At 43.6% G+C, this 15,789-nt stretch overlaps 1 protein-coding gene across 1 annotated transcript; it reads left to right on the top strand.

Moving 5' to 3' along the window:
* The first annotated feature begins 4,405 nt into the window (after positions 1-4,405).
* On the top strand, positions 4,406-10,823 carry ZSCAN16 (zinc finger and SCAN domain containing 16). The gene is made up of 4 exons (XM_025916976.2): positions 4,406-4,500; positions 4,672-5,306; positions 6,556-6,694; positions 9,978-10,823. Exons 2-4 carry the CDS (start codon positions 4,920-4,922, stop codon positions 10,496-10,498), a joined length of 1,047 nt encoding a protein of 348 aa, XP_025772761.1. The 5' UTR covers positions 4,406-4,500; positions 4,672-4,919; the 3' UTR covers positions 10,499-10,823.
* Positions 10,824-15,789: the final 4,966 nt, after the last annotated feature.

The following is a 15,789-nucleotide window of genomic DNA, read 5'->3' as shown; positions in this document are numbered from 1 at the left end:
TTTTTTTTTTAAGTAATCCCTACACCCACCGTGGGACTCAAAACTGCATCGCTGAGATCAAGAGTCATATGCTCCACTGACTGAGCCAACAAGGTGCTCCTAGATTTTTCCACTACTTTTTTTTTTTAAGTTTATTTATTTTGAGAGAGAGAGAGAGACTGAGAATGCCAAGCAGGCTCCACACTGTCAGCACAGAGCCTGATTCAGGGCTTGAACTCAAGAACTGTGAGATCATGACCCGAGTCGAAATCAAGAGTCGGATGCTTAACTAGCAGCTACCCAGGCACCCTGATTTTTCTTCTTGAATAAATTTTGGAACTAAAAGTTCTTTCCCAGAAAATCCCCATCATTAAGATTTTTAAAATTTTGATAGCATACTTTCTTCTTCATCTGCTATTTGTCATTTACAATTTTTAAATTTTTTTTGTCTCAATTGGATTTACTATAGGTTTTTTGTTTTTAATGGGCTTACTTACAAATAGTTAATTTTTGGATCTATTAATGTCACTTTTTCTATTTTCTAATTCTTTTTATTTTTCTAAACTTTTACTTGGGGGTTTCTTTTTCTAATTCCTTGAATGCTCAGTGATGTGAGGAACAAAGGCAAAAAGGAAACGTAGATAAAATTAAATTTCCTTATAGCCTGCAGCCATTGACAAATAGTTGAGGCAGGCAGGGTGTAACATTTCTCCAGGAACTCCCTACTGTTTCAATGTTAATGCCTCTCACTAGAGGGAAAAACTTGACCTGCTGGATCCTTTGAGTCTTCTTTAATATATGAAAATCCCTTTGGAAACTTCCTTTGTCTTTACCTCCCCGAACTCCCAAGTAGATAATCAGTCTGTCTTCACAATCCCCGGGTGGCTCTTCCTGCCCACAGGTCCAGTCTCCGTGCTATAATAAAACCACCTGTTTGTGCAGAAGATGTCTCAAGAATTCTTTCTTTACCACATCATTTTGTTCATTTATTTTCTCCCTTTTTAAATAATGAAAACAAGTGAAAATATACACCCATAAAATACTGTTATTTTGAAATAGTGTACTTGTGGGGCACCTGGGTGGCTCAGTTGTTAAGCATCCAACTTTGTCTCAGGTCATGATCTCACCGTACGTGGGTTCGAGCCCTGCATTGGGCTCTCTCCCGTCAGCTCAGAGCCAGCTTCGGATCCTCTGTCTCCCTGCCCCTCCCTGCTCGCTTTCTCTGTTTCTCTCAAAACTAAATAAAAACATTTAATTAAATAATAAATAAAATATTTTTTAAAAAACCATCTACTAGTGTTTTTGTGAGGTGTTTTTTTTTCGGGGGACGGGGGAGGTGCGGTGGTAAATTTGGAAGATAGAAGTTAAAAAAAAAAAAGTTCAGGACCTGAAGCAGGGTTTGTGTTTGGAACCCAGTGAGAGAATTTGATACATTAGATAAGGAGGGAGAAACTCACTGAAGGGGGCAGCAGGGGATAGTGGAGCTTCCTCTGTAGTTTGAATTTGCTCATTTCTGCATCTCCTAAATGTCCCACCCTGGTGTATTTCATCACTTGTATCTGCCTTCAAAGCAAAGGGAAATTGGCTCTGTTCTTCATCTTAAAGGAATTACACCCTGCCAGCCAAAGAATTTCATAGAGAAAAGGGATATCGGTGACATTCCCCAAACAGGAAAGTTGTAGGTTGTGAAGAACGAATGATGTTTTAAAATAATTCTTTCCTGGTTACACCAGCAGTAGTAAGTTTGTGTAGAAAGTTACAGTTTACAGGGATGCCTGCCTGGCTATGTTGGTGGAGCTACAACTCTTGATCTCAGGGTCATGAGTTCAAGCCCCATGTTGGGTGTAGAGATTACTTAAAGATAAAATCTTTTGTTAAAATGTTACATTTTGGGGCACCTGGGTGGCTCAGTCAGTTAAGCCTCTGACTTCAGCTCAGGTCATGATCTCCCAGTTCATGAATTCGAGTCCTGTGCTGACAGCTCAGAGCCTGGACCCTGCTTCGGATTCTGTGTCTCCCTCTCTCTCTGCCCCTCCCTTGCTCACGCTGTCTCTCTCATTCTCTCAAAAATAAATAAACATTAAAAAAATGTTTAATAAAATATAATTTTAAAAATTTTAATAAAAAAGTTACATTTTACAGAAATATATAATGTATAAAATCAGGTTCCCTGTAAGTTTACCTGAAGTGATAATCACAGAACACAATTATTCTGTAAAAATAGTATTATATACTGTTTTGTAACTTACTTTTTTTACTCAATATGCCTTTGGTATCTTTGAGTTTTTAGCCTTTAAAAAGATTGGGCATATAAAAATTTAAATTCCCAAATGTGGACATTTGGGTTTCCCACTTCAAATAAACAATGTTTCTTAGTGTATATTTGAACATTTGTGTAAATATTTCTACATGAATAATTCCAAGAAACTCAGTTGCTGCATCAGGAGGTATGGACGTAGTAATTTTAAAAAGTCTTGCTTTCCAAAAATATACAAAGTAAGAATGCCTATATTTTCACATACTTTCCAATACTGAATATGACTAATCTTTCTGTCTTTAGTAATTTGAACAATTTAAGAAAAGTTTGTTATTGTTTTAATTTAAATTCTTTGTGAACTTGAGCTCCTTTTCATATTATTGTCTATTAATATTTGTGTTCTATAAATGTCTACTTAAGTTTGCCAATTTTTCTATTGGCTTGTTGATATTTTTCTGTGTGTGTGTGTGTGTGTGTGTGTGTGTGTGTGTGTGTGTGTGTGTGTGTAAGAGGTCTGTGTGTTTTAGGAAAATCAGTCCTGTGTCTTTTAGATGGCTGGCATATGTTACTCTGGCTTAGTTTTTATTTTCTTCATTTGAAATTGCAAATTTTAACATCGCCAGTTACATTCGTCTTTTCCTTTATGAGTTTTCAGTTATATGTCTTTAGGGTTTTATGCCATGCTCAGAACCATCCCCACTCCAAGGTAGTAATAGCTTTTGAACGGATCTCCCTGCTTCTGCCCTCGTCCAATCCCCTTCACTTACAAGTTTATTTTTAACACGGTAGTCTTTTCAGTAACTGTATCTGAACATGTTACTCCTCTTCTCAGAAATTCTGAATGGCTTCCCAAGAGTAAAAAGCAAGATCCTTGAACTCACCCAAGACCCTCATTTCTCTCCCTCTCTCTACTCCCAACACCCTTTTCTTCCCTTAGTTTTGGACACATAAGCCTCCTCCCTGTGCCTAGAATATTTCAAACACACTCCACTCCAGCCTGAGCATTTGCTATCCTCTCCCTGAAACAAATTTACCCTGATGACACACTCACCCATCTCCCTCAATCTTTGCTTAAATGCCAATGTACTAGTGAGGTCCTCCATGTCCACCCTACTTAAAATTGCATTACTTGTTTCTCCCTCCAAACTTCATATTTCCTTTATTTTCTGCTTAGCAGTAACATCCACCATCTAATACACTATACGTTTTTCTCATTTTTTTTATTGCCTGCCTCCCTACCTCATATGTACAAGCACACAGACACTAAATTATAAAATCCATGAAGGCAAGGGCCTTATCTTCTGTTATAGTTACAGCTTCCAGAACAGTGCCAGGCATAGTAGGTGAATGATCAGGGTTTGTATAAGAAAGGGAAAGGGGGGGGGGGGGGACCCAACAACGATGCATTTCTAACCCAAGAGATTAGCAAACATCGAAATATTTTACAAGATTATATGGCCAAATATAGGTAAACCAGAACATCTCTAGTAGGTTTCATGACTGGTAATGTTACCAGTTACAAAAGTACGAATACCCTTCCTCTATACTCCACTAATTCTACTTCTAGGAATATATACTATGGAAATAACCTTACACATGAGACAGAAGTATGTTTACAGTAACTTATTGCAGCAGCGTTTGTAAAAGAAAAGATTGGAAACAACCTACATGACTATCAACGGGGTAATTATTAATAAACGACGGCACATACGACCAATTGAGTACAATGCAATTGCTTAAATAGAGGAGGAAAAGAGAAAAGAAAAGAAAAGAAAAGAAAGGAAAAAAGAAAAGAAAGGAAAGGAAAGGAAAAGAAAAAAGGAAGCCGGAGGCTGCAGGAAGCCCTTTATGAACAATCTCCAGTATTAGTTGGTAGGAGGAGACAAGCGAGGGGAACATGCACCTGCCGGATGCGTCTACCCACCCGTGTGCGTGTCCCGAAAAACACTGCCAAACTAAATGCTGGAGAACACTCTTCTTAAATACTGAACGATGTGAATGCATTGTTTTTTCATACCACGTATTTAATAAGTGAACCTAAAAAGCACTGGCAGGACGCGCCGCGGGCCCCGCTCAGGGCCCGCTGGTCCGCCAGGTCCTCCCGGGAAGGCGGGCTGGGAGGTGCGGCCGCCGCCACAGAGGCAAGGCAGCCTAGAGCGGCCGGAAGTGCCCGTGGCCGACGCCATTGGCCGGCCGGGTTCCAGCCTTTGTTCCGGGCCGCCGGGAGATCGCGGTGGTGGTCCCTGTGCGTGTGCGCGGGCGAGGTGAGTCCGCCCTGGCTCCTGGGTCCTGTGCGGGGAAGGGGCCGGGGGCGGGCGGGTCCCCACAGCCGTGGAGCCCCGAGCGGCGTGTGTTTCGCGGCGGCCTGTGCAGCCGCCGTGCGTGCTCCCGGGTAACCTGTACGCAACCCGGTGAGCAGCGCGACCTTCGTGCAGGTGAGCACCTGTGGCTCCGGGCTGCGTAAGCAGCGTCCGCTGCCCCGGAGCCCCGGAGAGGGGACAGCCCCGCTCGGTGCGCGTCCGCGCAGCCTTCGAGGGCGCCGGCCGCCCGGGGTAGCGTCGTGGCTTTGCGCTCGCTGCACCTTCCGTCGTTTCTCCGCCTCCAACTTTCTCTCCGAAACAAGCTTCCCAGAGACCGGCCTTGAATCCGCCCCAGAGACGATTATCCTCCAGCACAGCCCAGAATGGCCGCAGCCCTGGGACCCGAGGGACAAAGAGGACTTGGGGTAGTGAAGGCAGAAGACCGTTACCGGGGACGGGACCCCGGCCCACAAAACTACAGCCCCCGCAAGAGGGAAGTGTTCCGGCAGCACTTCAGGAGGCTCTGCTATCGGGATGCACCCGGGCCCAGGGAGGCTCTCACCCGGCTGTGGGAGCTGTGCCGCCGGTGGCTGAGGCCGGAGTGCCACACCAAGGAGCAGATTTTAGACCTGCTGGTGCTGGAGCAGTTCCTGAGCATTCTTCCCAGGGACCTGCAGCAGTGGGTGCAGGCGCACCATCCAAACACTGGGGAGGAGGCGGTGAGCGTGCTGGAGGACCTGGAGAGAGAGCTGGATGAGCCTCAGAAGCAGGTGGGAAGGGGACAGTGCCCAGGCTGTGAGAGATGAGGGTGTATGGACCGAGCCAAAGCAGAAAAGGCATGGGAAAGGACACCTGAAGGTATTGCATATGTTATCCTAGAGGAGAACAAGGCTTAGGGAGGGACCTGGCTGCCGATGTCGAATAGCTCAAGTGTAGTTCAGTAAAGACGCTGGGGACGGATTCCGAATCAGTTTGAAAGGCAAATAGGTATCAGAGGTAAAGAAGTCTCCAAAATTCACAGCTAACTATTAAGAAATGGGCTACCTGGTAATAAAATTTTTTTAAAAATGAGAAAACCCTCTCTTTTCATAGGAAAATAGTTAAGGTGGGTTCAAGTAGATGTCAAGAATGTTACAGAACAGCACTGTCCAATAGAATTATACTGTGAGCCACATGTGTAGTTAAAGTTTTCTAGTAGCTACATTTTAAAAAATGAAACCAAGTGAAATTAAATATATTTAACCCAAAGCGGGATGCCGGGTGGCTCAGTCAGTTAAGCATCCGACTTTGGCTCAGGTCATAATAAATAACCTGGTTGGTGACTTAGAGCATCGGAGCCTGCTTCAGATTCTGTCTCCGTCTCTCTGCCCCTCCCCGGCTCACACTGTCTCTTTCTCAAAAATAAATACTAAAAAACCGTGTATATGTATATGTGTGTGTGTGTATACATATATATATATGTGTGTGTATGTGTGTGTATATATATGTATATACACACACATATATATACACTTTCACATATATGTAATCTTATATTTAATAATATATATACTTATCCCAAAGTAATCATGTAGATACTATAAAAAATGAGCTATTTTACATTCTTTTTTGTATTACTTTCAAAATTCATTGTGTATTTTACCCTTTGCATATCTCAGTTCCTGCTAACTACATGTCAGGTGCTCAGTAAGCACGTTGCGCTTGTGGCTATCATATTGGACAAAGGAGTTAGAGAAGTGCCCCTGTTTGGTGGAAGTTGGGCTAGATAATTTTTAAGATTCTCTCGAAATCCCAAGATTGTGATCCTGCACTTCTGCGGGTCCTTGTGAGAATTTCCCTCTCCAGTGGCCTGAAGTACAGAGATTAGTCATTTGTTGCCATTTGCAATTGAATGAGAATTTTTCCCTTTTGTGTTCCTGTCCCTGGCAAATGCTTCTTTTGATCTTTTCTCTAAAGGTCTTTAAGTTCTTTCACAAAATCTGCCTTTTACCAGCCCAGTCAATGTTTCATTGTCTCCAGGTCCCAGCCAATTCAGAAAGACAGGACACGCTCTTGGACAAGTTGGCCCCCTTGGGAAGGCCCCATGAGTCACTGACTGTCCGGCTCCATCCCGAGAAGATCCAGGAGGAACAGGAATCTGGGGATCCCCAGAGGAATGGTAAGGAGCAAGACTTTATGTGAGGGAAGATGTGGTTCCTTGTGTTGGACAGGAACTTTCTCACTCGGATCTTCTCCTTTTCGAGTTTTCCTGTTTATCCTCCACCTCACTCTGGAAGATTTTACCGCCCTTCCTAGTGTTGCCTTGTCGTGGAAAGAATTATGAAAATTTACTTTTTCATTACACTTAAAAGCTGCTACTTGGCTCAGTGGATGGGGGATGGAATTTACATACTCACTCAAGTTAATAACACCTTACATTTCTGGGGCACCTGGGTGGCTAGGTCAGTTACGCGTCCCAACTCTTGATTTTAGCTCAGGTCATGATCTCATAGTTCATGGGATCAAGCACTGCTCAGGGCTCAGAGCCTGTTTGGGATTCTCTCTCTCTGCCCCTGTCCCCTGCTCATGCTCGCTCACGCTCTCTCTCTCTCTCTCTCTCTTAAAATAAACGCTTTAGGGGCGCCTGGGTGGCGCAGTCGGTTAAGCGTCCGGCTTCAGCCAGGTCACGATCGCGCGGTCCATGAGTTCGAGCCCCGCGTCAGGCTCTGGGCTGATGGCTCAGAGCCTGGAGCCTGTTTCCGATTCTATGTCTCCCTCTCTCTGCCCCTCCCCTGTTCATGCTCTGTCTCTCTCTGTCTCAAAAATAAATAAAGGTTAAAAAAAAAAATTAAAAAAATAAAAATAATTTATTGTTAAACAGAGAGACTTTTTTTTAATGTTTATTTATTTTTGAGAGAAACAGAGCGTGAGCAGGAGAGGGGTCGACAGAGAGGGAGACACAGAATCCAAAGCAGGCTCCAGGCTCCAGGCTGTCAGCACAGAGCCCGACGTGGGGCTTGAACCCATGAACTGTGAGATCGTGACCTGAGCTGAAGTGGGACACTTAACCGACTGAGCCACCCAGGTGCCCCTCTTTGTAACACATTTTTAAAGTATTTCATTTTGAAGTACTGGGCATGCTATTAACTTACAGCACTGACTCTCCATTAGCAAGAAATGACAGTTTGTTCCAGTTTCACTCAGCATTTAACCTTGTTCTTTCTCCCCAGACTGTCAAGCAAGCTGTACGCATGGTGATCAAATGAGCTTTGTGGACATCTCCTCTCAGTGACCAGCAGGGCTGGGTGAATCTCAAATTGTAACTGATAGGGACTCTAGGTATTACACATGCCAAAATAACATTGGAAGGACAGCCCTGGCAGATGTCAGAACCCAGTATTTTTCATTTTGTCCGTTCTGAAAAAAGGTCTCTTGGAATCGTATTAGCCTGAGACTAACACTTAGTAGAGATACATAAACAAGACCCTGAATTCCAGCTGACCAAGAAGTAGACTGAGGTCCATGAGATGAAAAAACTCACATTTGACAATGTTCATACGATATTCTTTATATTGTTCAGTTGCAGATCTAAGGGAGAGGATTATAATTTCAGTTGCTGACCAAAAAAAAGCTGACCTTGTATTAAAAAAAAAAGACAAAAAAACCTTTTGAAGTCCTGATGAGATTTTTCTCTGGATTTCTCCCAAAGCTGTGGGGGAGAGACTTATCCTGAGGACTGGTAGATTACACTGAAGATGGTGAACTGACTATTTAGGGCAAACTCTGTCTTTTGTTGTTGTTAATATTCATCAGTAAGCCCCGGGAAAGCCAGCCCCTGGTGACAGCTATATGTAAAGAAGCTGTTGAGGCTAATGCTGATGTTTCAGAATACTTCTTTTCATGGTTGGAGGTGTCTCTGATTTCCATGATTTGCTTGATCACTCTTAGCCTGCTAACCTAGCAATACTTCTGTCACACGTTATACTTTTACACATGCTTCATCCTATCTTCCCTCATCTGATCAAACAATGGGTAAAGAAGGCACAGAGGTGAGAAGGAAACCAAAATAGTTATCACCTGCCAGAATTTAAACATTGATCAGTTCCAGGACTGGAATCTTGATCCTCTGGTTCTAATTTAGTCCTTGTAATTTCTAGCCAAGGATAACATGGCATTTACATTCCAAAACAGTATCATCTTCGAGCAAATATCCAAACTTTGAGAAAGTCTACTGCCTGGTTTTAAAAAGTGATTTTTCAGGAGGAACAGATCTGAGGACGATTGGGAGCAAGGGGGACACGGTGAGGACAGTGAAGAGTGGGCTTTGTGGCTTGGCATCAGTGAGCCAGAGTTTCCAGCCCTACCCAGGCACTGAGATGCCCTGGGAGCTCTTGCTGCTGCTTCCTTCAGGCCAAGTGAGCCCCTGAGGACTAACTAAATGACAGCTGCACTGTTAGGATTCCTAGGTTCATTGAGATGGTAGTCACAGCATGACTGAATAGGTGACACTTTCTACCCCCTCCAAATCATCAAAACAGCTATTTTCTTACAAAGTTCAACTCAAATATTTACTGAGTACTTGCTATTGTGTACTATTGTATGCAAAGCATGAGGTTGAGGACATAGTGATCAGGAAGAGGGAAAAGAGCCAATTTGGGAGATTTAGGGAAGACTTCCTGGAGGAGAGAGTATTTGAGTTGGACCTTGAAAAATACCTACGCCTTTGGTTCTCAAAATGTGTTCCCTGAATCCGTAGTATCTCTCCCACCAGGAAACTTGTTAGAAATGCAAATTTTTGAGCTCTACTCCAGCTTTATCAAAGCTGAGTGGGAAGCCTAGTATTCTGGTTTAAGAAACCATCCATGTGATTCTGATGCAAATCACGTTTCAGGGCTGGCACTGGAGATCAGAGTGTGGACACACACCAGACCATCCATTGTCACTTCCTCTATTTATCCTGCCCTGCATGCTTTCAACCTGCTTTTAACTGATTATTATCCTTCATACGGTTCCTTTCTCTGATGGTTCCTACTCACTACATTCAGTTCAGATCCCTAATCCCACTATCTTCTCCCACTTAACCACCTATGTTTCAGGCCCTGACGTGTTTCTCCCAAACTCTCAGCTCCCTCCCCGTCTGTTCTCTGACCCCCTGTCTGTCCGTCTTTGTTATCCCCAGCATATCAGTAGTCCTCATTTACCGCTTAGCACTCTGCCTGTGCACGAGATTGCCAGGTGACCCTTCAATCCACATCACTGCCTTCTCTCTTCTTACTCTCTTCCCAAATAACCCTGCCACCGGCTTCCCCGCTCGCCTCTTAATTTTTTCCTTATATCGTCGGTATGATTTGATGGTGCCAAATCTCTGGTTTGTGCATTGTATGTGACTTTTATAACACATTTAGAGCGTTCATGTGTTCTTTCTCAAACTTAGATTAGGACACCTTTGTGTTTGGTTACAGGTGATGAAGCCAGCACTAAGAATGAAGTGTTGTCCCAGAAGGAAGATACGCCCAAGGACACACAATTCCTTGGCAAGGTAAATGACGGACTTAACAAAGACATTCCTCTGCCTCCTGAACCCAGAGATGCTACTGAAAGCAAGGGCAGAGTGGAGTGGCCGCAGAGGGAAAGAAGGCGCTACACGTGCGAGGACTGCGGGAAGAGTTTCAGTCACAGCTCAGACCTCAGCAAACACAGGAGGACTCACACTGGAGAGAAACCCTACAAGTGCGATGAATGTGGGAAGGCCTTCATTCAGCGCTCCCATCTCCTCGGACATCACAGAGTACACACTGGAGTGAAACCTTATAAATGTGAAGAATGCGGGAAAGATTTTAGTGGGCGCACAGGTCTTATTCAGCACCAGAGAATCCACACGGGTGAAAAACCCTATGAATGTGAGGAGTGCGGGAGGCCCTTCCGCGTGAGTTCGGCCCTTATCAGACATCAGAGAATTCATACAGCCAATAAGCTCTACTAAGATGGTGAAGGAACAGTTCTTAGCTCCTCAGGCCTCATTAGTTCCCAGAGAATCCGCCTTAGACACTGAGTAACCTGAATGCAGGCAAAGCTTCAGTCATTAAAACATTTCTCTGGCACCAGAGAATCTACCTGAAAAAGTTTCCTTTTATTTCTAAATTAGTTCAGTTTCTTGGGAAGAGTTAAGAGTTATTTCAGAAAGCCTTGTCTGTTGACATACTGCTGACTTGCAGCCCAAAATAGCCATTTTCTTGGTGGAAAGGCAGCGAATGCTACTTCTCAGCTCTCCTTGTTACTTGACCATTCAGTGTACAACTTTGGGCAAACATTCACTTTCTTTTTTTTTTTTTAATGTTTTTACTTATTTTTGAGACAGAGAGAGACAGAGCATGAACGGGGGAGGGTCAGAGAGAGGGAGACACAGAAGTGGAAACAGGCTCCAGGCTCTGAGCTGTCAGCACAGAGCCCGACGCGGGGCTCGAACTCACGGACCGCGAGATCATGACCTGAGCCGAAGTCGGCCGCTTAACCGACTGAGCCACCCAGGCGCCCCCCACTTTCTTTTTAAGTTTATTTACTTTGAGAGAAACAGAGATCCCAAGCAGGTGCACACAAGTGTGAAGGCGCAGAGAGAGAGACTCCCAAGCAGGTTCTGTGCTGTCAGTGCAGAGCCCGACGTAGGACTCGAACTCATGAACCATGAGATCACGACCTGAGCCGAAATCAAGAATCACACACTCAACCAACTGAGCCTCTTGTGTGCCCCTAAACATTCACATTTTTCTCTGCCTTCGTTTCCCATTCCATAGCATGCAGATGACACAGCAGAAACCTACCAGATATATTGTGTTAAAGCTGCTTTTGAAATTAATAACTAAATACTATTTGTTTTCCACCACTACTGCTAGAATGGCCTAAATATTAATCTCATTTTTATCTTAAAGTAGGGAGTACAGTCATTTTGTGGAATTTGTTTGCCATTGCTGAAAAAGAGGAAACCATCAGGAAAGATAGCAGGCTAAGGAAGACATTCCAGTGGAAAGGAAAGTAGTTAAGTGATGAGTAGGAGCTCTTGGGAAGGAGGGGGGTGATGGTGTATTAGGCATCTATAATGTGGATAAATCACTCCTGAGTGTGCCGTCACTGTAAACTGAAGGACATGGGAGGGATCGGTCTAGAACTGTATTGTCCAGTATAGTAGCCAGTCACCCACACATGGCTGTATAAACTTAAATTAACTGAAATAAAATAGAAAGTTCTGTTCGTTAGTGACATTTTAAGTACTCAACAGCCACGTGTGGCTAGTAGCACCTGGATTGGACAACACAGATATAGACCATTTTTATCTGCAGAAAGTTCTAAAGGACATTGCTGTCCTAATCAATCACTGGTAAGGTATCTTCCAGCTTTGACGTCCTGTGATTCTGAGTTCAGGAAGGTAGTAAAAGAGATACCTGAGGAGGCTGCAATAGCAACAGATAAAATGCAAACACCCTAAGAAAGTAATTTAGTAATAACTTTATAGCACCTTTTCAGCCTTAGCAAAAGAGTATATTATAATTGGAGGATTGAGGACTATTAAAGTAAATACAGTAACCTAATCTAAATTAAAAGGCTAAATTATAATCAATTTTTTTCTTTCTGGCTTGGAAATATATTAGCAGTTCATGTACTTGGAACAGTTTTACATCCCTAATTTGAGAATTTTAATGACATGACAGAAATTGTGGCCAGAGGCCCAGCGCATTCAGAGTTACACCATTCAACTGCCATGCCCACTGGGTTTAGGAATAGCCTTCCCAGAACAACCAGGCAGTGACCGAATCTCTTCCTGAAGACAATAGTCAGACATCCTTGCTTTTGTATTGTGCTCGACTAGTTAAACCACCACAGTCAGTTTTGGGTCTCTACTCCCACTGGGAGATGAATCTTAGGCCATTCCTTGTAGCTCCATAAAGATAAACTGGGCTTTTACGTCTTTTGAACATACTTGGTAGAAAATTTTAAAACGTCAAGCTTCACACTCCTACTTGTTTTTATAATAATTATCTGGGCAATATTTTAGGCATTTGAAACAAAAGATTTTTTAATGGTCCTAAGAGAAAAGTAAAGCATTAAATCTCTAGTATTAAAAATGTCTTATTTTGAAAATAAAGTTAAATGCTTACTGAGTGAAGCTTCCCCCTTTACCTTTTGTCTTGCTGAGACACGTGCACGGGAGTTGTCGGCAGATCCTGACCTTGAATTTAGAGAGGCTTCTGCAGTGGGAAGAAAGATGATCCTGGCTGCCACACCATTAGGGCTCTTAAAGTTGGTAAAGACATGACAGACTGGTTTTCCTTTATCCTCTATATGCTAGAACATTCTATTCAGATAGTTGTGAATACCTGTTAGTACAAAGAATTGTCCTAGTCTTAGAGTTGGATACCTTTAAAGGCTGAGTGAAGACTAGTTTGGAGCACTGACACCATGCTACCCTTTTCTAGGTTTGGTGTTGATTCCAAATTGCCACTGCAGTGTCCACCACCTGATACTGACAGAGGGACCATAAGAGTCCAGGAGAGACAAATGTAAGGGGCCAGAGACAGCCTAGAGTGCTGCAGCAAGAGAAGAAAGGCCAGCAGAACCTGGGATAACCCAGGCATAAGGCACAGGAGCGTGAAGTTAGAGGAGATCTGAGTTGCTGGTACCATGAAGAAACGCATTGTCCCAGTAAGTGCAGAAGCCTGAAGAGACAGATGGTGAGGGTGCAACCAGTTGGAAGAAGAGCTGTGTTCAAGCCCAAAGTTAGCAGAAGAGAAGTTATCTGCTAGACACTAATCAGAACCACTGGGTCCCTGTGGAGCCACCCGCCACCCTCCATGCGCAGCACCTGATCTAGAGGAGCCCAGGTTCTTGGTTACCTCAGAAGCATGTGCGTTGCTCCTCCCATCTTTTTCAAGAGAGAATGATTGTATTTTATTTTGTTTATAGGGTTTTTTTTTTTTTTTTTGAAAGTGGTGAGGATTGTAGTCTGAAGCTTTTGTGAACTGACAAGACAGCTGTGATTGTCCAAGGCCCCTAAACGGAGGTTGGGGGGGGTGCAGCTCTCTCAGCCACAGATGGGGGTGGTGGTGAACTGGGGATTTTGAATGAGGAGCCAGCAGCTTTGAGGGGAGGAAATGGACAAGTGCAGGGGAGGTGGGGTTCCAGGAGGAATGGATGGGCATCAGTGAAAAGGGAGAAATAAGATCAGGGAGAGGGATGGAAGGAAGAGAATAAAAAGGAGCAAGGGTGTAGGGAAAAGAACAAATATCAAATAGGAGATGGTGATAGGAACAAGAGAGCGGCGAGTAATCTAATACTGGCATTGGTCACATTTGAGCCTGGGTGGTACGATACAAGCCATACGAAGGTACATTGAGTCTTAGGAGCACAGTGCATACCATTTATCGACCAGGTCTCCATTCTCTTCCTGAGCATGAAATTATCTATAATCAGAAAGTCCAATAATGAAAACACAACTAGAAAGTTTGAAATACTTGAACAAAACAAGCTGCTCTCCCATTACTGATCCCACAAGAGAGTTGCTTATACTAAGGTTCTCAGTCTTTCTTACCCAGATTCTCTAGAGCAAGGTTTCTCAGGCTTGTATTGACATTTTCAGCAAGACCGTTCCCTGTGGTACCCTGTCCCCTGCACTGTAGGATTTTCCCTGGCTTCCACCCACAGGATGCTACTAGCACCCCCTACTTGTGACAAGCAAAAAAAAAACAGGTGGGTGAGCAAATGCCCCCTTGAGGGGTCAGATTGCCCCCAGTTGAGAACAGCTGATCTGTAGGAAGATAATCTGATTTCCAGGACTGTTCTTAATCAGACACAGTAAGATTCTACTTAGAGATGGTACATGTGACAGCATTGCTAGATCCTTTTCCCACCCCTAAAAAATGATTCCCGCAGAACCTAAAATCTAAACAGCAATCATGCTAAAGAATTAGTCTGCTTTAGAAACCCATACCTCAGTGTTGAGGACCAGAGGAATCTGCCCTCCAGTGTGACTTGGGTAAAGAGCTTACACTGCATTTAAGAATGCACACTTCCCTCCCTGGCATACGTGTGGTGCTACCCTCTCCTTTACCCCGTGGCCTATCATGAGTAGACTTTCTTTTTTTTTTTTTTTTTTTCAACGTTTATTTATTTTTGGGACAGAGAGAGACAGAGCATGAACGGGCGAGGGGCAGAGAGAAAGGGAGACACAGAATCGGAAACAGGCTCCAGGCTCTGAGCCATCAGCCCAAAGCCTGACGCGGGGCTCGAACTGACGGACCGCGAGATCGTGACCTGGCTGAAGTCGGACGCTTAACCGACTGCGCCACCCAGGCGCCCCATGAGTAGACTTTCTGATTGAGATCTTCACTGTCCGCTGTAGTAGCCACCAAGTGCGTATGCTATGCAACTAAGGAACTGCAATCTTAATTTTACTTGATTTTAATTAAATTTTAAAACATAATTCAGTTATTGGAAAACCTTTAGATATATTTAAAGTATATTTGGATATGTGGATCTACTTTTAGCATTTTAAATTTTGTATAATCTCAGTATAGATCAAGTATTTTCAATGAAAATATAATACCTGAATTGAGATGTGCAATAAGTAGGAATACAGCTTTCAAAGATTTTAGTATGAAAATGAAAGATATTTGGTTAATTTTTATATTATTAGATGTTAATATTTTGGGTATACTGGTTTAAATAAAATATATTACTGAAATTAGTTTCACCGGTCTTTTTTTACTGTGGTTACTAGAAAACTTTACATGGGTGCATCACATTATATTCCTATTTATTGGACAGCCTCATCAAGAGCTTCTCGCTCTCGGGTACCTCCCATTCTCCAGGTTCCAACCGACTTTAATTCTGTGAGAGTAAGTTCTATGATGCCAAAGACTTTTTACCTATTATTGATTTTGTTTAATAATCAACAAATATTTATTGAGCACATACTGTGTTCCACAGGGGACAAGGGCAGGCTGCTCCAAAATGTGCCACTATGGCACAGTGATTTTTGTTTTAATGTTTATTTACTTATTTTGAGACCGCGTGAGCAAGGGAGGGTCCATGAGGACTAAATGGCGCACAGAACGAAAACGGAGCAGCAGCAGTGGCTGGAGCTGCACCAGGAGTTGTGGGAAGAAGTCTCCCGGGAGCTGCTACCGAGGTGCAGCAGGGGAGTCCTACAGGAGAACCGCCGGGTGCAGGGACCCTCGGCGTGGTCTCCGTGGACGCCGGGAGTCGGGAGCCCGCGGGCCGTGG

The sequence above is a fragment of the Puma concolor genome, chromosome B2 (assembly GCF_028749965.1).
Source record: "Puma concolor isolate L17-30 chromosome B2, mPumCon1.1.hap2, whole genome shotgun sequence".
Taxonomy (NCBI): domain Eukaryota; kingdom Metazoa; phylum Chordata; class Mammalia; order Carnivora; family Felidae; genus Puma; species Puma concolor.
Note: the sequence above shows the minus strand (reverse complement) of the source record. Positions and strands in the feature narration are given on the sequence as shown.

Excerpts from the sequence above, each read along its gene's own strand:
- ZSCAN16 (XM_025916976.2), top strand. The coding sequence starts at position 4,920 with ATGGCCGCAGCCCTGGGACCCGAGGGACAAAGAGGACTTGGGGTAGTG. Across the intron at positions 5,307-6,555 it reads TGGATGAGCCTCAGAAGCAG|GTCCCAGCCAATTCAGAAAG; the intron begins GTGGGAAGGGGA and ends CATTGTCTCCAG. Across the intron at positions 6,695-9,977 it reads TGGGGATCCCCAGAGGAATG|GTGATGAAGCCAGCACTAAG; the intron begins GTAAGGAGCAAG and ends GTTTGGTTACAG.